At 37.3% G+C, this 18,789-nt stretch overlaps 1 protein-coding gene across 1 annotated transcript; it reads left to right on the plus strand.

Moving 5' to 3' along the window:
• Positions 1-1,425: 1,425 nt before the first annotated feature.
• Positions 1,426-17,269, plus strand: CHAC2 (ChaC cation transport regulator homolog 2). The gene is made up of 3 exons (XM_015813687.1): positions 1,426-1,796; positions 10,938-10,973; positions 16,831-17,269. The coding sequence occupies exons 1-3, from the start codon at positions 1,572-1,574 to the stop codon at positions 17,191-17,193; spliced, it is 624 nt and encodes a 207-aa protein (XP_015669173.1). The 5' UTR covers positions 1,426-1,571; the 3' UTR covers positions 17,194-17,269.
• Positions 17,270-18,789: the final 1,520 nt, after the last annotated feature.

The following is an 18,789-nucleotide window of genomic DNA, read 5'->3' on the forward strand; positions in this document are numbered from 1 at the left end:
ATTTTGCCACTTCATTGCAGAAAAATTTTCATAAAAAGGCCTACTGTGAAGAATTTTCATGACCTCCAGCTACGGTAACAAAACCACTTAGATTCAAGAGGAGTAGAACTTCAGCTGCACAGCATCAACAGAGGTAACTGGCTCTTTTCACAGGTCACTCACACACTGTATAAATAAACTTATGCAACTAGAAGAAAGATAGGCTTTCTGGAAATTTTTTTATAAACTTAGGAGGCTACCCTTTTAAATTTATCACAAAGAAATGCAAAATCTCTTCCATATAATAATAATTAAACCGAATGAGTTCACCCAATATCAAAATCATTATGGCTCAGTACATGGGTGCAATATACTATCCAATATAGTACATGAGACTACATAATAAATTATATAGTTTATAATTCAGTGTACTATGAACACACAACCGTAGTTTGATTCATGACTAGTGCAATGTATGAATACATGGCTAAGTTAAGAATACTGATTATGTCTTGGGCTGAGGAGACCAGAAGGCGGCCCACTTGGGGCTGATCACACTCAAATTGACCTTCCTCAGAGGTTGTTATGGATACACGAACGGCGATCCCCACAACGGGCATTCTAAATTCCCAGAAGGAAGAGGGGATAGAAATGCAATAATTAACTAAATACGAATTAGGATACTGCCCTAATTGGATTCACAGCACAGCATATACTCAGTATCGCATAAAGTTACAGGTTAAATTCGTGTAGCAAAGTAAGCAAGAGGGAGGCCGCCTCCTTTGCGACTCAGCGGGCTGCAGTACCCGGATCCTCACTTCCCGAGTTTGAAAACCCGCTGCCTGGCTCAAGAACCTCAAAGGGGGAAGCTAGCGCAACGCCGCATCACCACGACGGCTCCTCTTCCCTCTCGGCTGCCTGGGCAGCCTGAAGGGAAAGAGGTGAAGAGGGTTCCCTCGGCGGGCTCACCTACTCGGCCGCCGGCGTGGGATATTCCGTAAAATGGCGGAGGCGTCTGTAAATAAGGCCGCGCCAAACAGTCGTCGCCAATCCGGCCTGCCCCTCGCCGAGCAGGACGAAGCAGCCAACACGCCTCCCAGGAGAGGCGGCCTCTTCTCCTTCCTGCCCTTGCGAAAGAAAGAGCCGGAGCCCAGCAAATCAATGGAATCGGTCACCGCCCCGCTCCCTTCCTTGCCCGCTCTTCTCACCCGAGATCTTCGCCGGGCCACCCAGGGCTACCGTGGCCGAGCGAGGCTCCCTTTCTAGGAAAGGAGGGGCAACCGCTCAGCGCTTGGGGCTCGGAGCGACTCTCCCAAAGAACATCAGAAGCTTTGCCGAGGAGGAGCAGCCCGTTGACACCCAGCCTTTCTTTTCCTGGCTCAGAAAGGGATGCCGGGAGCTGTAGTTTGAGCTCGGTCTACTACGGCAAAAAGCAGCACTGCCTCTGACTCCCCAGTTCTGCCGGCGAGACAGTCAGTGGAGGGACACGTGGTTAAGTGGAAGCGGAGCCCGCTCGGAGGTTGGGGCTCTTTTGAGCGCGGGCCCGGCGCTCTGCTGTGTTCTCTGCCTGCTCAACAAAGGCTGGAGAGGACATGCAAAGCCCTAGCAGCCCCCAGGGCCGCTGTTGCCTGTCCCCTCCCTCTTCCCCGGTCAGCGAAGCAAAGAGTGACGGGGCTAGAAACATGTGGGTGTTCGGATATGGCTCTCTCATCTGGAAGGTGGATTTTCCTTACGAGGACAAGATGGTAGGATACATCACGGGCTACAGCAGGAGGTTCTGGCAAGGCAGCACGGATCACCGTGGAGTGCCGGGCAAGGTGAGCTGCGGTAGGCAGACAGAGCTGAGAAGCGGGGCTATCTTGTAACCTGCTCGGTGCCAGTAGAGCACTGAGAGATGCCAGGACTCTCTTTTAGTTAGTGGGGAAATTTGGTTATCTCCCAGGTGGGAGCTGGGTTGGAATCGAACTGGGCCAGAGAAGGAAAAGGTTTGGGGAGGTGAACCTGTGTGACTGACAAGAGCTGACCCGCCAGCCATCCTGTTGCAGAGGAGCTTGGCAACTGCCTGCGTGCCCACTGGTCGGATTGATGTTTGTGTGCATAACCGCCGAGGCACATCTCCCACGTTTGGAGCAAAATAAGCCGAGTGCCAGTTTACTACGGGTGGAGCGATTCCAGAACCCAGGTGCACTTTTCACACGCACAGCCCAGCGCTATTATTGTTAGAATAATAGAAAGAAGGTGTCTTTGTCTCCCACTCTCTATGCTTTTTTTACTTGTCTATTTTATCTATACACAGACAAACCTCGAATACTAATATAGTTAGCAATGCAACTTGGGTACAATTGTTTTGTTTTTTCCTGTTTGGAAAAAACTGTCCCGTTGGGGGACAGTGTATCTTTCAGGCAACAAGGAAGAAGACAAAGTTCCCAAGCTAGTTTTTCTTTTATTTCGTTGCACTTCAGTGTTTGAGTCATCTTCTATAAATTTATTTATATTGGCTCAGATTCCTTCAGAGCACACTATGAAGGAAACTTCAATGGCAAGATTTGATTTTCTGCTAAAAATAAAATTACTGACCTTTAAACCTATCATGTTTAAATCCAAACCCATGGCTAATACTGGCTGTATTCCAACATGTTATACCAAAACAAAGAAATCACATTATGGCTTAAAATGATGGGCTGATTCACACAACATACTAAGACATAACAGGATTTGTTTAGTTTTGGCTTAGCATGTATAGTTTAATCATAGTTGTTATTTAGCATATTGTTCAATATGAACAGGTGTGATCATTTCCTGAGCAACGCATATTGTTAAAGGTCAAGAAAAGTATTGTCCCCCTTTAAAACTGTCTTAAGGCATTTGCCATCAGCAATGGCAAATGCCTTTTAATGGCTGCGTCCATTTTATTCTTGAATATAATTTGGGGGAAAATCAGACTATTTCGTAAAAGAAATAAACTTATGTCACATATTACAAATAACTTTACAGATTCACAGCTCAATGCTCCATGTTTTCTTTGAATAGGTTACATTAAACCAAATGAGATTTCCTACTAAATAAAAGAATATAAGATGAAAGAAGTTGTTTCAAATATTTAAAAAGATCAATTTCTATTTACTACATGTGGATTTTGATTGCAAAACAAGAACATAACATAAGAGCTGTGCATCCAATATTTTAAAACCTCCTGAAATCTTGGATTTCTAGCGTACTGTGCTGTGTAAATCATTCCTGTATGTAGAGGGATTCTGTATATTTCAGGAAACAATTTACAATCTTCTGAAATGATACTATCGCAGAACTGGCAGAGCACAATTCTTCTAAAATTAGCAGACAAGCAGTGTTCCAAAATGTCCAGGGTAGCATGTGGACATGCACTTTCAGTGAATGTCCTTTTGTCTGAATAAGTATTACTTTTTTCCAAATTTCAGTTGAGAGATCTTAAACTACTTAAGTTTTGGACATCAGATATTGGTTGCTATGAAGCCGATGCTGTTCAGTTTTTTTTTACTGCATTAATCTATAGAGCTTACTAATCAACTGATAAATTTAGACTGTGTTTCATTTAAAATGAATATGTGACCAATATTAAAACTAATGAAAAATTAGTTGGAATTGGGTAGCCAATTAATTTAAATAATGTTATTGCATGATCAATTGACAAGATAATAATTTTGTCTCTACAACATTTATACTGCTTCAGTCCCCATTTCTCTTTCTATATAAATGTATCAATAATATGATGAGCCTAAGTTTCTTTACTATGAACATCCTAGTTTGCAACCATTGCATCCTTATCTAGAAATAAGTTTCAATCAATTCAGTGGTACATTAGAAAGATCACAATTTCTGCACCCATTCTGATTTATGATTGCTATTTGAAACGATGTTAACTTCTGATCATATGAAAGAATTGTAAGAAAATGCTATAGTTGTTAATTTTCCATTTCTTTACTTCTTTACCCTTATACCAGATTTAATAAAAGAATTCCGATTAAATGAACATCCTTTAATATCTTTTTTGGACAGAATAAAATGAGGAAAAGTGTAAGAAGCAGTTTGGTTTAGTAGATAAGGCTCCAGGCTAGAAATCAGGAGACTGTGAGTTCTAGTTCCACCTTAAAACATGAAAACTGATTAGATGTCCTTGGGCCAGGACCCTGCACTATTAAGAGGATGCTGGGAAGGAAAAAAAGAGAAGAGAAAGTATGTGAATCTTTTGGAGCTATCCATAATCCTGTAACACTTGACTTACAGTGTCCTCAGAGCTCATGTAAGCCTATTAATAAAACACAAACATTGACTGTCTTCATCAGAATGCTGCTCACAATCCAAGTTTATGTAAACATGCTCAATTTTGTAGCCCTAAGAAAAAGTGTTGTTGGTATTCATGAGACTAGAATGGCTTCCATCAATTCACAGTCAGGCAGATAGTGTACAAATGGAGAAAATGCAACAAGAGTGTTACTCCCAGGTCTGGTTATCCAACACAAAATTTCCCAAGAGCAAAGCTTACAATTTTCTGGGAGGTCACAAAGAGTCCAGAGAACAGCAAAGCATCTACAGGCCGTTCTTGCACTGAACAATGTACTGATGTCAGTGTTCATGACTCTACCATAAGAAAGACACCAAAGAAGAATGATTTGAATGAAAGGTTATCAAGGAGGAAATCACTGGTTTCCAAAAAACACAATGCCACAAGTTTCAAATTTGCCAAAGATGATCCAGCAGGCTACTAGAACATGGTTCAGTGGACAGAGAGATAAAAATAGAACTTTGGATATTAATAAGAAATTTTATTTTTGAAGAAAATGAAATATGGAATTCCAGTAAAAGTAACTATCATAAGCATAGTGATAAGATTTTTCATGGATTGGGGTATTTTGCAGCCTTATGACCCTGGGCAATTCATAATTAGGAAGGAACGATAGATTCTGGAAATAGAAAATTGCTGGGTATTTACAACAGTTAGCCTAATTGAAAATATGTGTCACCTAAAACAAGGGGTACATCTAAGGCAACGTCAAACTATCAATGAAATGAAGCTGTTATGTAAAGGGAAAAGGGCCAAACTACTTGCAAATCAAGGTGCAGGATTGGTTAAAAAGCACAGAAAATATTTTGTTGAATCAAATCTAATAGATCTTAGAGAAGTTTAAATTGCAGCTCATAGTACAGCAGGATTATGGATAGTTCTGAAATGTTTACAAACTTACTGTTGTAGTATAACCAAGACTAGGATGTGTTGTCCAGTATGCATTCTTTCACTCTGTTTTTTTATTGGTTTTATTTGCTATTTTATTCCTTCAATTTTTAATAGAGATAGCATTTCATAGTGGCTGCATCTGAACATTACGTTGAAATAGAACCCTTAAGACAAAATTGATCCAGAATGCAGTGGCATGTGAAGTTTTGGGCATCCCATAGTTTGCCCATGGTACACTGATGCTATGCAAGCTACATTATCTTCAATTTTCTTTTTGGCTGCAATTCAAGATTCTTGTCTCCTTTAAAGCCCTGAATGGCATGGGGCCAGATTATTTGTGGGACCACTTGGGGTTATTTGCGTTCTCCACCAGATCAGAGTGGCTTGCTCCAAGTTCCTTCCCTTAAATGTTGCCACCTAGCAGGATCTAGGTAATCTGCCTTCTTGTTAGTAGCCCTGCCCTTTGGAACAACCTTCTCTCAGAGATCCAGCATATTCCTACCTGCCTGGTTTTCTGAAAAGCCTTGAAGATTTGGTTTTTCCAATAAGTTGGGATAGCATCTGGCTGGAACCTAATAAAGTTGTTGGTAGATATAAGTAATGTATTATTTTAGTGCCACTGCAAGATTTTATGCTGGTTTTGAGGTGCTTTTTGTGTGTGTGTATGTGTATTTGTAAACTGCCCACCATTATGGTGAATAAAATAAGAGATTGTATAAATGTTTAAAATAAATAGGAATGTATAGCATATGAGTAATATGTGGTACAGGTACTTTCCACAAACCACCAGGGGTAAATAATTCTGAAGGGCCTGCATGTGATTTGCATGGAATTGTGTGCAAACCAGTAATTTTCACCCCTATCTGTCCTATAACAATCCAGAAACATGGAAGTATCTCAATCAAACTACTGTGTTATATCAACAGAAGGATGTTACTATTCAATTTTATATGCTACCCATAGGAATTAGATTGTTCAATAGCCTTTTAGTTTGAACCAAAGAAAGCAAGCAGCATGGACTAACAACCTGCTTCTTGTGGTTAAACAGAATTTTAAATAGCTGATTTCAAGCACCGACAGGATGCACTGGATTTCACTCTTCTAAATTGGTATCATAAGAAAATTGGCTGTGTTGATCTAGATCGTTTGTTAATATTTGGGGGATTTTTAAATATATTTGGTCAAATTTTTAAATGTTTTTATGCAAGTACTTAATCATTTCTGTTTAAGCATAAAAAAGATTTTGGGGGAACCACAATCACTAATTTTCTCAGAATGAAGGATTTTGGTTATTAGTGCAGGTGCCTGTTTAATTATAACAATATGCTGTTCATTGCCTACTAAAGCCCACTGATGTATACTTCTCCAACTTTCAGGGATTTCTCAGAAAGCCGTATTTTGAATTTGTAGCCTAAATAAAGGACTGAGAATAAGCTATGGTCTAGCTATTATTCGGAAATGCTTTTCAGAAAGCATTGTCTGCCATAGATTAATAACAATACCTATGAATTAAGATTAAAACAAGTAAAGCCTTTCTTATTTTCTATTTCATAAAAAATAAAAATATTTGGACAAAAATATTAAATTTTACAGTACTTTGGAACCCAGCGTGCCTCTCGCTATACAAGGATAATAGAGCTTATAAAATTCTAAATAGTATTTGTGGAGCAGAGGAAACAATGGAGTTCAGAAACATCCAGCAATCTAGGAGAATGGCATTGACAAGGCAAGGCTATGTTATTTACTGCTGTATATGCAGCAGATTTGTCAGTCATCAGAAATACTGACTGACTTCAACATAAATGAGCCAATACTTAAAAATAATTGGCATTCTTCTGGGAATAGACAATATGCAACATTAATATTCATTAGAGCTTACACCTTTCAAATAATGTTTGCTTTTTATGCAAATTCACATCTCGTGTCTGAAATCCTTACAATAAATTTTAAAAATTTATTTAAAAGTAAATGCTTCTTATAATATTTCAGCATAAGATTAGAACATCCACAGTAAATCTACAAAACGTCTTTTCAGGAATATATTTTTGCATTTTTCTTTTCATCTGTACGCCAAAGAAAGCTATAAAGATTAAGGTTTTTCTGAAAAAAATAGTACTAAGGTAGATAATGGAATATATTACAGAAATCAGAAAATCCTAAACATCTTCATGATAGGATAAAATAGTACCTACGTACTTCTGAACATTTAATGAAAAAGTGACTTAATTTAGTTATCAGTTAACGTCTACATTGTAAATGATTCTGTCTTTTTAAGAGTTCAGAGAAATAATAATTACAAATCAACTTGATAGATTCCAATATTGTTGAGATAAACTCAGACTGAGAGGTAGCACCTTAGTTTAGGCCTTTTAATAAGTTTTTAACTAAGACAGTGGTTCTCAACCTGTGGGTCGGGACCCACTTTGGGGTCGATCGACCATTTCACGGGGGTCGCCAAGCAAGGCTGTCCGCCATTTTTTTGTCTGCCATTTTTTTTGTCCGCCATTTTTTCCCCTTTTCCGGCAGGTGCCTTACCTCCCTTGAGCTGGGCCAGCTGGTGGTCGGCCTGCTCCGTCTCTGCCGCTTGCCAGCTACGCCTCGGCCAGCGCGGGGGGCGGAACCACGCATGCGTGATGCTCCCAGGCAGGGAAAGTCCTCGACTTATGACTGGTTGGGTAGTCCTCGACTTACGACCGGTTTAGTCCTTGACTTATGACCAGTTTAGTCCTCGACTTACGACCGGTTTAGTCCTCGACTTACGACCGGTTGGGGTCGCGGCATTAAAAAGGTTGAGAACCACTGAACTAAGATAACACAATGCCAATTTTCCCATAGCTGTTTTTAAGGGAACTATAGGAAAACCCCATATGAAACCAGACATTGCCCCTGTGACTTGGGTGCTATAGAAACCACAGCCCATGTTCTTTTGTATTGTCAGTTCTACACAAAAATTCATGACCAATTGATTACCCATTTGTATGTAAATTTCCAAGGCACTCCATAAGATTTTTATTTATATTATATTATTATATATTATATTATTATATTAAATAATTAAATTTATTTCTTTAAACATAGCAAATTTTTCCTACAGTATGTTTGAACTTTGTCTACAAATGGTTGCCAACAGTTATTGATATTAAGGGATAATTTTGCTTTGTTTTATAGAATGTTTTTTTTTAGTCAATGACCAATATAAAGTTTCTGTCTCTCAGTACCAATTTCCTAGCTATTAGATACCAGATTGCCTCAGCTTAACAGAGTTAGACAACTGGGCACAAAGATCCTGTCTGTGGTGGAGAGGACACTTCATTCTTATACCTGTACAAATGTGGTCATTCTTTTGAGTGTACACATAAATACATTTCTAAGGCCAAATCTCATTTTTCAGATTTATTAAACAAATTTACATGGCCACCAAACTGACATCTAGGTGACTCCAAGAGGCTCTCAACATTAAAAACCACAAACAAAAAAACACAACATAAGCCCCTCCCCCCATGGCATTAGCAACACAATCAAATTAACCATTGATTGGCTCCTGTAGATGATGATCAGCTGAGATTGAAGGTGGGGTCAAACACATAATTTTGGAATGTTTATACCCCCATAAGAGACCTTGAAGTCTGTTAACTCTTATGTGACCTTGACCGTTAATAGATCAGATTTTTGTGTATAGGTAGTATGAACTAAACTTGTAGCACTTTTGAACTCTATCCTGGTTCCCAATTTCTTGTACCTGTCAGCTTCATCTTCATTTGGGGTTCCCAGGCCTGTTGCCTTTTGGAAAAGCAACAAGATAGAGGGCCAACCATACCTCAGCAGGAATGACATTCCTTAGAGAGGTGGCCACCATTGAGAAGACTCTTTTTCATGGTCCCAGAGATGTACATCCCTAACTGATGGGACCCATAACATATCCTGTCTTCTGCCTGGTAGGCTAGGTGGATGTAATAGGGGAGAGGCGGTCCTTCAAAAAGACCAAGCCTTGTAGGGCTTTAAAGTTGATAACCAGCACCTTGAATTGTATCTGGAAGCATATTGGCAGCCAGTGCGACTCTCACAAGAGAGATGACACATGCAGAACTTAGGCTTGCATAAAACTGTTCAGGCCATGCATTCTGAACCAGCTGAAGCTCCTGGATACTGTACTATGTAAAGCGCATTACATCAATCCAGATGGGTGATAACCAAGGCATGGGTGACTATAAGAAGGGCATGTTGGTCATAGTTGTGCAAAGACTGCCACTGGCTCCTTAAGCAAAAGTCACAAGTCCAGAAGAAACCCCAGTTTAAGCACTGGATCAGTATGGGGCAGTACAACCACATCCACAACCAAAGATGGCAATTCTTCAAGAGCCAGAGTCCCTAACCCAGAGCCACTCTGTCTTGCCAGGGTTTAGATTTAGCCTGTTGCTCCCCATCCAGACCTCAACAGCCTCCATGCAATTCTTATCACCCATATGACTTTACTGATTAAAGTATATAACAGGAGGCAAACCTAGTAGTTATGGACTAGGGGCAAATTTAAAATTTTGAAAACATAGGGGTGGTGGATTCAGAACATAGTTACCATAGTACTGTATGCATAGCCAATCTCACAATACTCATTTATCAGAAGCCCAGCTTCATTTCCCAGTAAGGTATATGTGCAACTGAAAGACTACTTGATTCTAGAGGCTTGTGCTTTGTAGCATGCCAGCTTCCTGCTTTTACCATCATCATCATCATCTTCTTCATCTCTTTTTTTAAAAAAACTCATAGTCTAGCGAGTGAGTTGTCTGGGGACAATTTGTGAATAAAAAACTTTAGTTAGTTATGTCCAGGTTGTATTATTTTTATAAATAACTTAAGGAAGCGAATATACCTAATACTCCTTCATCCACCTATTTTCCCTACAATAACCCTGTGAGGTGGGTTTTGGGCTGAGAGAGGGTGGCTGGCCCAAAATCACTCAGCTACCTTTCATGCCTAAAATGGGACTAGAAGTCAGAGGGCTCCTGGTTTTTAGTGGATACCTTAACCACTAGGACAACTGGCTCATTATCATACAACATCTATATTATAGAAGCTACAATGGTTGCCAGTTTATTTCTGGATGCAATTGATGGTTCTGTAATAGTTATTACCGTAATAATTAATTATTACAGTTACAATAAGAGTTAATGATAAAGAGACCTTGGTATCTATGAAATTGTTTCTGTTTGGGAGCTGCAAGTAAAATCTGTCTCTGCAAGGCAAATAGATGTAACACATTTAGAATATCCACACATCCCAAAATCTATAGAAGGAACTCCAAAGCAAGCATTCTCTCCTGGAGCTCCCCTTCTACAGAAGCAGCTGTCATCTAAAATAAGATGAGCATCTTTTTATTTTAAAATCTGTGAAAATATTTAATAGGCATTCAAGGGTTGAGGAACCAATGATAAATGTGCTTGGGATGCATACAGCCACTACTTATTGTTATTACTACTGAGTTGAATTATTTTGTTTGATTAAACCAGCCTAAAAGCACATGAAACACTTGTACATAAATAAAATGATTAAAAATGGATTAATGTTACAGTCTGCATTCTTAACAAATATAAGCTCCTCAGCCAACAAATAATGCCATCAATATGACAGAAGACAAATATTTTAAAATTATATTTCATTTATTTAATGATTCTGTGATTTGGCTTTTTGTTTTATCGGCTCTGATAAAAGTTTTTACTGAATTTTTGTATGTTTTGTTTTTAAATTTTAGCCTGGAAGAGTTGTGACACTTATTGAAGATCCTGAGGTACAGTAGTTGCATTTTTACGTAGTCTATAAATATGTTTTGTCCTGAGTAGTAGTATGAAGCTGCCTTCTTAACTCTGATACAGAGAGAAAACTAGAATTTTAAACTGCAATCTTACAGACATCAATTGGGATATAAATTCATAGACACAATGTAAATATACAAATTAAATATGCATAGAATTTCATTTGTTACCATTTTTCTCCAAAGATACGAAGAAGGAAGTTCAAAATGATGGTTCAGAAACCATCTTTGAGCCTAATATATATATATCAAATTGACATTTTTCATGGACAAAAACCCTATTCCCATAGAAAAGCAGCCAAAATAGTATACCACTGTTTATAAACCATTCAGTTGAAGAAACTAGTTTCATTTTCCTGAAAAAGTCTCTTAAGATGCATAATAGTGGTCTCAAATAAATTGATTCCTGTTCATCCTGATCTCTTTTTTTCTTTCCTGCCCTTCTCTATTCAGCTTTTATAGGTAGTCTTCAACTTATGACGATAATTAATCCTAGAGTTACTGTTGTAAGTTGTGCCAGTATTAATCAGTAATAACATGACTGCACCTGATTTTATGACCTTTTTTGCAGTGGTTCTTAAACATAGCAATTGTAAAGTTGCCACTACAGTCGTTAAGCAAATCCATTGTCTTCAAGGGATGTTTTTTTGCAGGAAACCAAAAGCAAAGCTAGTTTCCAGTAAAAATCATCATAAATCGCAGTCATGTGACTGCAGGACACTGCAAACGGCTGTAAATGCAGGCTGGTTGCCAAGTGCCAAAAATGCAGTCATGTGACCATGGAGGAAGGTGGCCATTGAACTTTGAATCCAAGATACAAGTACCTTTTTTTTTATCCATTGTACACTTGAACAGTTGCAAATGGAGAACTATCTGTAAAGGTAATCCTCAGCTTACAACAGTTCATTTAGTGACCGTTCAAAGTTACAATGGCACTGAAAAAGAAAGACTTATGACCATTTTTCACCCTTATGAGCATTACAGCATCCCTATGGTCACATGATCAAAATTCAGATGCTTTGCAACTGACTCATATTTATGATGGTTGCAGAGTCCCAGGGTCATGAGATTGCTTTTTGCAACATTTTGACAAGCAGAAACAGTGGGGAACAACCATTTTACTAATTTAATAATTGCAGTGATTTACTTAACAACTGTGGCAAGAAAGGTTGTAAAATGGGGCAGAACTCATTTCTCACTTAGCAACATAAATTTTGGACTCAATTGTGATCCTAAGTCGAGGACTAGCTGTACTGAAGTGTGCATTAGGACTCCTGGAAAATAGCTGAGAATTAATTTATATATAAGAAAATAAATCTAACAATTTAATACTAACTGCCAAACAAGAATGAACTCTCTCTTCATCTTCACACCACCCCCCAATACCCTTAAAACTGTGTGGCAGTTACAAGAGTTACAAGGGAGTCAGGCTATTCTCCAAAGCACCTGAAGGCAGGACAAGAAGCAACGGATGGAAACTAACCAAAGAGAGAAGCAACCTAGAACTAAGGAGAAACTTCCTGACAGTTAGAACAATTAACCAATGGAACAACCTGCCTCCAGAAGCAGTGAATGCTCCAACACTGGAAGTTTTTAAGAAGAGACTGGACAGCCATTTGTCTGAAATGGTATAGGGTTTCCTGCCTGAGCAGGGGGGTTGGACTTGATGACCTCCAAAGTCCCTTCCAACTTTATTTATTTATTTATTGGTTGATTGATTGCAATTAGTGGTCCCATAACATAATAGTTATTTTTAATATTTAAACACAAGGATTCAGTACCTCATTTCAGCATCTCCTTATTCTCTATTCATGCTTGCCAAGGTACAGGTAGACCTTACTTAATGGCCCTAATTGAGACCACTTATTTTTCTCCATCTCTTCCCAAATACATCCTGATTTCTCCTTTTAGAAATCAAGAAATAATATTTGAAGCAAAGAAGATTTGGCTGTAACCTAAACTCATGAAATTAGAAGAAAGGCAATTGACTCTCTGGGAAAGTTTTTATAAGCTTAGGAGGCTATCATTTCTACACTTACAGTCCTCAACTTATGACTGGTCAGTGAGCTTTTGAAGTTATGAGGGACCTAGCAGGGAGCTATTTATCACCAAATTCGCTCAACAGTCGCTCCCCACCCTGCAGTCACAAGACTGAACTTTTGGCTCTTGACAACCAGGACACATTTATGGCTATTTGCAGGCGCAATGCAGTCATATGACCACATTTTATGATGGTTTTGCAAAAAGAAAATAGCATTTATTTCCAATTTTCAGCAAAACCAGTGATTCACTTCATTACTGCAGCATTAGCTTTATAACTACTGTGAAAGAACTGGAGAAAATTACAAAATACAAAAACCTGCAAATAGAGTAACTGGCAAAAGAAAACAAAGATAGTTCAAATTGGACGCTTGGGTGCAATCCCAAAACATCTGGAGCACTACTTGAATAACATTGGCATTGACAAAATCCCCATTAGTCAATTGCAAAAGGCAGCTTTATTTGGAATAGCCTACATCCCACCATGATATCTTTAACACTTTCAAATAACATCTCCCTCTCTGCTCGAGGAAGATGGGCAGTTAAGAAATATGAAATATAAACAATCACCTATCCCAGATTCTTGGGAAGGACTCAGTGGGTGGAGAACAGTACAAAATCCAATATAAACAATCTAGCTGACTGTGAAATGAATCATAATAATAATTCAAAGTTGAACATTTATGGAAATCCAAGTTGAATGCTTATGGAAAAAGAAGTCCATTATTAAACCAGTTGTGATTAAAGCCCTCAGAGCAATACCTAAAAGATTCCCTTAATGGCTGGAAATATTGAAATTATCAGATCTGAGCACCTTAATTTTACAAAAGCCCATCCTGCTTGGAACTGACTATATTCCTAGATGCTACCTTAATAATACTTGGTTAGGACTTGAATTATTAAGATTCTAGTGGTCTTAGACTGTGAATCTAACTGTAGATTACACACACAAATAATGAATTGAAAAGTGGATAAAAATGCAAAATCCAGTTTAAATATCTAACTGACTGTACAACCTACTATAATAATAATTCTATTTTCACCAAAATATTTAATGCTTTGAATGTTCATACAACATCAAAATCTACATAATGGTTTAGTACATGGATAAATCTAGTCACTGTAATAAATTATATAGTTAGGCAATGGAATACAGAGTAGCCAAAAAAATAGAAAGATAGGTGGGGGAACTGAAATGCACAATGTGGTCATAAATGCCGCCAAGCTGCCAAGCATCCAAATTTTAACCCAGGGATGTTGTAACAGCTGTAACTTTAAGGAAGTGCCATAATTACCATTCATTCAGTGCTAAGTTCTAAGTTCAAACAGTTCCTGAACAAATAGTTGTTAAGCAAGCACTACATGTAGTGAGATGCTGGTATAAAAGATAATTTATTTTTCAAATGAGCTTACTATTAGTTTCATAGAGTAGATATGAAAAAATCAAAAGAAAATATACAGTATATGGTCCCCATGATGTCTAGTTCCACTTCTGGATCATATGCCTCCATGATTGAAGAAAGCACTGATGAGACACATGGCAGCCTGCAAAATATGCTGTCAGATAATGCTCATAGACACATCCTGTACCAAACTTTTCCTCTCAGTGACATTTTCTTGCTGCTGTACATATGTTTAATATTTGTTTTGGACTCTACCATAGGGAGCAAGTAGTAATATCCAGTTGAATGGTAAAGCAGCTATTTATGGTTTTTGAATAGCAAAGAAATTATTGTTCTGCCCATATAAATACAACTTTATTTTAAATATATTAAAATGTCAATAAAATATAGCAAAAAATAAGATTTTCTACTCTCTGAAATGCTGGTTCTATAGAGCACAATCCATTATATTTCTACCCAAAAAAAAATTCAAACTCACAGTTCTGTACTCCTCAGTATACTTTTTGCACTGTAAATGTATCTTGTACTTGAACGATTTCCTTGATATTTTTTTTTACTTTACCTTGACATAATCTATGATTAGCATTGTATTTTAACACGTTGCTGAAAACTGCTAATTCTGATTACAGTGATTATATTTTAAACCTTTTTGGAAGGCAATGTTTTGTTTATAGTACAAAGAAAATAAATAACTACTCCCTTTCTATGACCTGCGGTTAAATACTCCAACACTGAGGCTTAAACCAGTTTTACACAGATAGGTACCACTAAACCTACTTATTTAAAGTAAATTTGCCTAGGATCAGAAATTAAAAATATGAACCATGAAAATCTCGCTTCAAATCAGCTGCAAATTCACACGTGAATTAAATTTTCAACTTTGTTGTTCTCACATCTGAAGAGCAAAGGTAAAAATTTACCTATTACTGAAAATACACGTGAAATGTTCTAAAAAATAAAAAATAAAATAAAATAACTCAGTTCATATTACTATTCTATATCATCTTTATTTCTTTTACATTAGAAGTGTTCACATCAAGGACCATCTTGACTTCTACATGGTGTGCTAGATGGGATCCTGTAAAATAAATTAAGTGAAGCCAAGATTAAGTAGTGGCTAAGACAAAGAAATCATTGTTCCATAGTTTAATTGTGATATAATGTAGATCAGGGGACCCCAACCCCCGGTCCGTGGACCAGTACCAGGCCACAACATGCCAGCAACTGGTCCGCACAAACAAGCAAAGCCCTATCCATGGGATGTAGGTGGCACACAAAAACATGCACTCTCAGGTCCACGAAAAAACCTCTCTCCACAGAACCGGTCCCTGATGCCCAAAAGGTTGGGGACCTCTGATGTAAATTATAATATAATATGTACAATTTATTTATGACGCACTCAACAGTTTCTATGATTCTATTATCACTGATGCTACTTAGAAAAGTTATGAACAGTTGAGGCTTCAGGGCTAAATGCAGTCGTCATATCCCTCCAAAATTTGCCTCCAATTGCAATTTTTAAGGTGTTAACCCAACACCTTAAAAATTGCAATTGGAGGCAGATTTTGAAGGGATATGATGATTGCATTTAGCCCTGAAGCCTCAACTGTGCATATCTTTTCTAAGTAGCATCAGTGATAATCCCTCAGTATTTATATTTCTTGAGAATAAATGCAAATGTCATGAAAACAAGGAGGTTTAAACACCACCAATTGTCCTGTAATGCTGCCGAATTTAGATCAGAGTAATGGCAGCTACAGATTTCAACCTTTTGTACTTGACAAGATCAGCAAAATGCAACACAGTGTCTGTCACTGTGAATTCTTCTGTACTTTTCTGGTAAGTTTTTTCATACTGTTGTGCAGTTAGATCCTATTATGTTAGCAGCTTCCTCTATAAGCAAAGAATAGTTTAGCTTGGTTTTTTTCTCTTTCCCCAGCATTTGTATTGCAAAACAAACTCCAATCATCGCAAACTAGTTATTTCAAATCAATACCCTCTAGTCATCCTGAGTTACTAATGTACAACTAATAGTGCAAAGTTAACATCTAGAAAATATCAATATTTTTAGCTTATCTCTATCAACATAGCTTGCTAAATTTACAGTACTTGTTAGATGAAGTACCTGCCCAGAGGTGTCAGAGAGTAGAAAAAGAGTTCTTAACCATAATAAAACCCTGGAAGAAAACGTGAGAAGGGAAGAGAGCCAGAGAAGAAGTGGAAACATGGGTTTGAGAATTTGCAATTCTATCATTAAATCCTGTTTTCTAGTCTTTCATTAATGTGCATGCATTACTGACAATAAACGTTTGGAAGAGTGACCTCTGTAACTCTTTGATAGAGTCTGATCTTTGTACGTTTTATCTTTATCTGATTGTATTCTTCTACAGGGCTGTGTATGGGGTGTTGCATACAAACTGCCAATAGGACAAGAAGTTGAAGTAAAAGCCTATCTTGATTTTCGAGAGAAGGGTGGATATAGGACTACAACTATTGTCTTCTATCCCAAAGATCCTGCAGTGGAACCTTTTAATGTGCTATTATATATTGGAACCTGTGAAAACCCTAACTACCTCGGACCCGCACCCCTAGAAGAAATTGCAAAACAGATTTTTAATGCAGTTGGTCCTAGTGGAAGAAATACAGAATACCTATTCGAACTTTGCAATTCCCTCAGGGATCTTGTACCAGAAGACGTGGATGAACATGTTTTTGCTTTAGAGAAACTGGTAAATAAACTATTGGAACAATAGCAAAACAAACCTGTATAACAGTCGCTTTGCAAAGAGTTTCTTCACTATCAGAATAAGTTTATTCTGTTTATATTGTTTATATAATTTGGAAATTATCCATCAAAATTTTTAAAAATTAATTTCCATATTTCATTGAGGCATCACTGTCCTTGAGCATTAGAGATTTTTAAAATGATATTTTAAAAAGTTTAAGAAGGAACTTTGAATTTCCATAAAGTTTTAAGAATGCTTTTCTGTTCATTTCTCAAATTTGAATAACGTAGGCCTGATTTAAGTTGAAGGGAAGCTTTCTTAACCTTAAGTTACAGTATTAGATTTTGTTTTCCTCTTAAAAAAAGTTTTGAACTAGATTCTTCACTTAAGTATGGATGCAGTCCTATGCACAAAAGGAAGTCACTTTCAACAAAGAAAGAAATGCATAGGATTGAGTGATGTGTATTGATATGTCAGTATATTCCTTTAAAAATGTTCCCAATAGGATTTGTGGATTACAGCACTGAGAGAGAAATCCTTTGTGCACTTGTTTAGGATTAAGTTCAACATGGTACAAAGTAAATATGTGTAGGATTACATTCTAAATGGCAATTATATCCATGAAGGGCCTGGATTATATGTACACCTGTTTGAAATGTATTGCTTATTATATATTATTTATCATTTAGTTTAACTTGCCCAAATTCAGTAATTTATATATAACAATTTGCTTAGTGATAAGAAGATCAATAGTTATAAATGAAAGGAAACTACACTTTGCATTCATGGTTTCAATATCTTCAGAGATGACGTACACTGGTACAAGGCTTTCTCTCATTTTTTGGAAAATAACTAATCAGGGAAACAACTTGAATCTAGAGTAATAAGTATGTAACAAAACTCCTATCCATAATCATTAAGCAATTTTCAGAGATAGTCAAATTTACCCTTATCCCAGTAACTAGAACTCCATAAATTAAAATTCACAATAACCCTTTGTTCAACCTTTACTTTGCCAAAATGATGTGGTCACCAATACCTAATGTTATAGTTTCACAATTTCTTGCTTCTAGTAGTTAAGAACACACAAGAACATTTCTTCTTCAATCTTTGTTTTTAGTGACAATCCTGTGTTTTTGTAAATTTCTATGCATTTGTAAAGCTTCATTATTGAAGACCGCACTTTTCTTTGTAAGCTCTAATTGGAAAAATTTGGAAGTATATGGATTATGCAGCTCAGTCCATTTGAAAAGCACAGAATCACCATTTGTAATACAAGAGCAAATTTTGGATAGTAATTCCTTTTTGCTTTCAAACAGAATCAAACAGAAGGATTGTTGTTTCTTTAAGGACTGGCAAAGATCTGGCAGGCATCTAAATAAGGAATAAGCTCCCTTGTAAGTCAAACTTCTTCAGGAAATATTGGCACATAACTTGCATAGGAAAGGTTCTGAACGAAAATTTATGCTACCAATTTGCAAGCCTAGTTATTATCATTAATTAGCATAGTTCTAGTTGTACCTGCATAACTTATTATAATTAACTTAATTATATTTTCTACTAACAAGAATTTGGAAATGCTTGCTAGAATTTTTCACTGAAATAACCATTGCAATGATAAAC

Source organism: Protobothrops mucrosquamatus, unplaced genomic scaffold (assembly GCF_001527695.2).
Source record: "Protobothrops mucrosquamatus isolate PMUCROS unplaced genomic scaffold, P.Mucros_1.0 scaffold181, whole genome shotgun sequence".
Lineage (NCBI taxonomy): Eukaryota > Metazoa > Chordata > Lepidosauria > Squamata > Viperidae > Protobothrops > Protobothrops mucrosquamatus.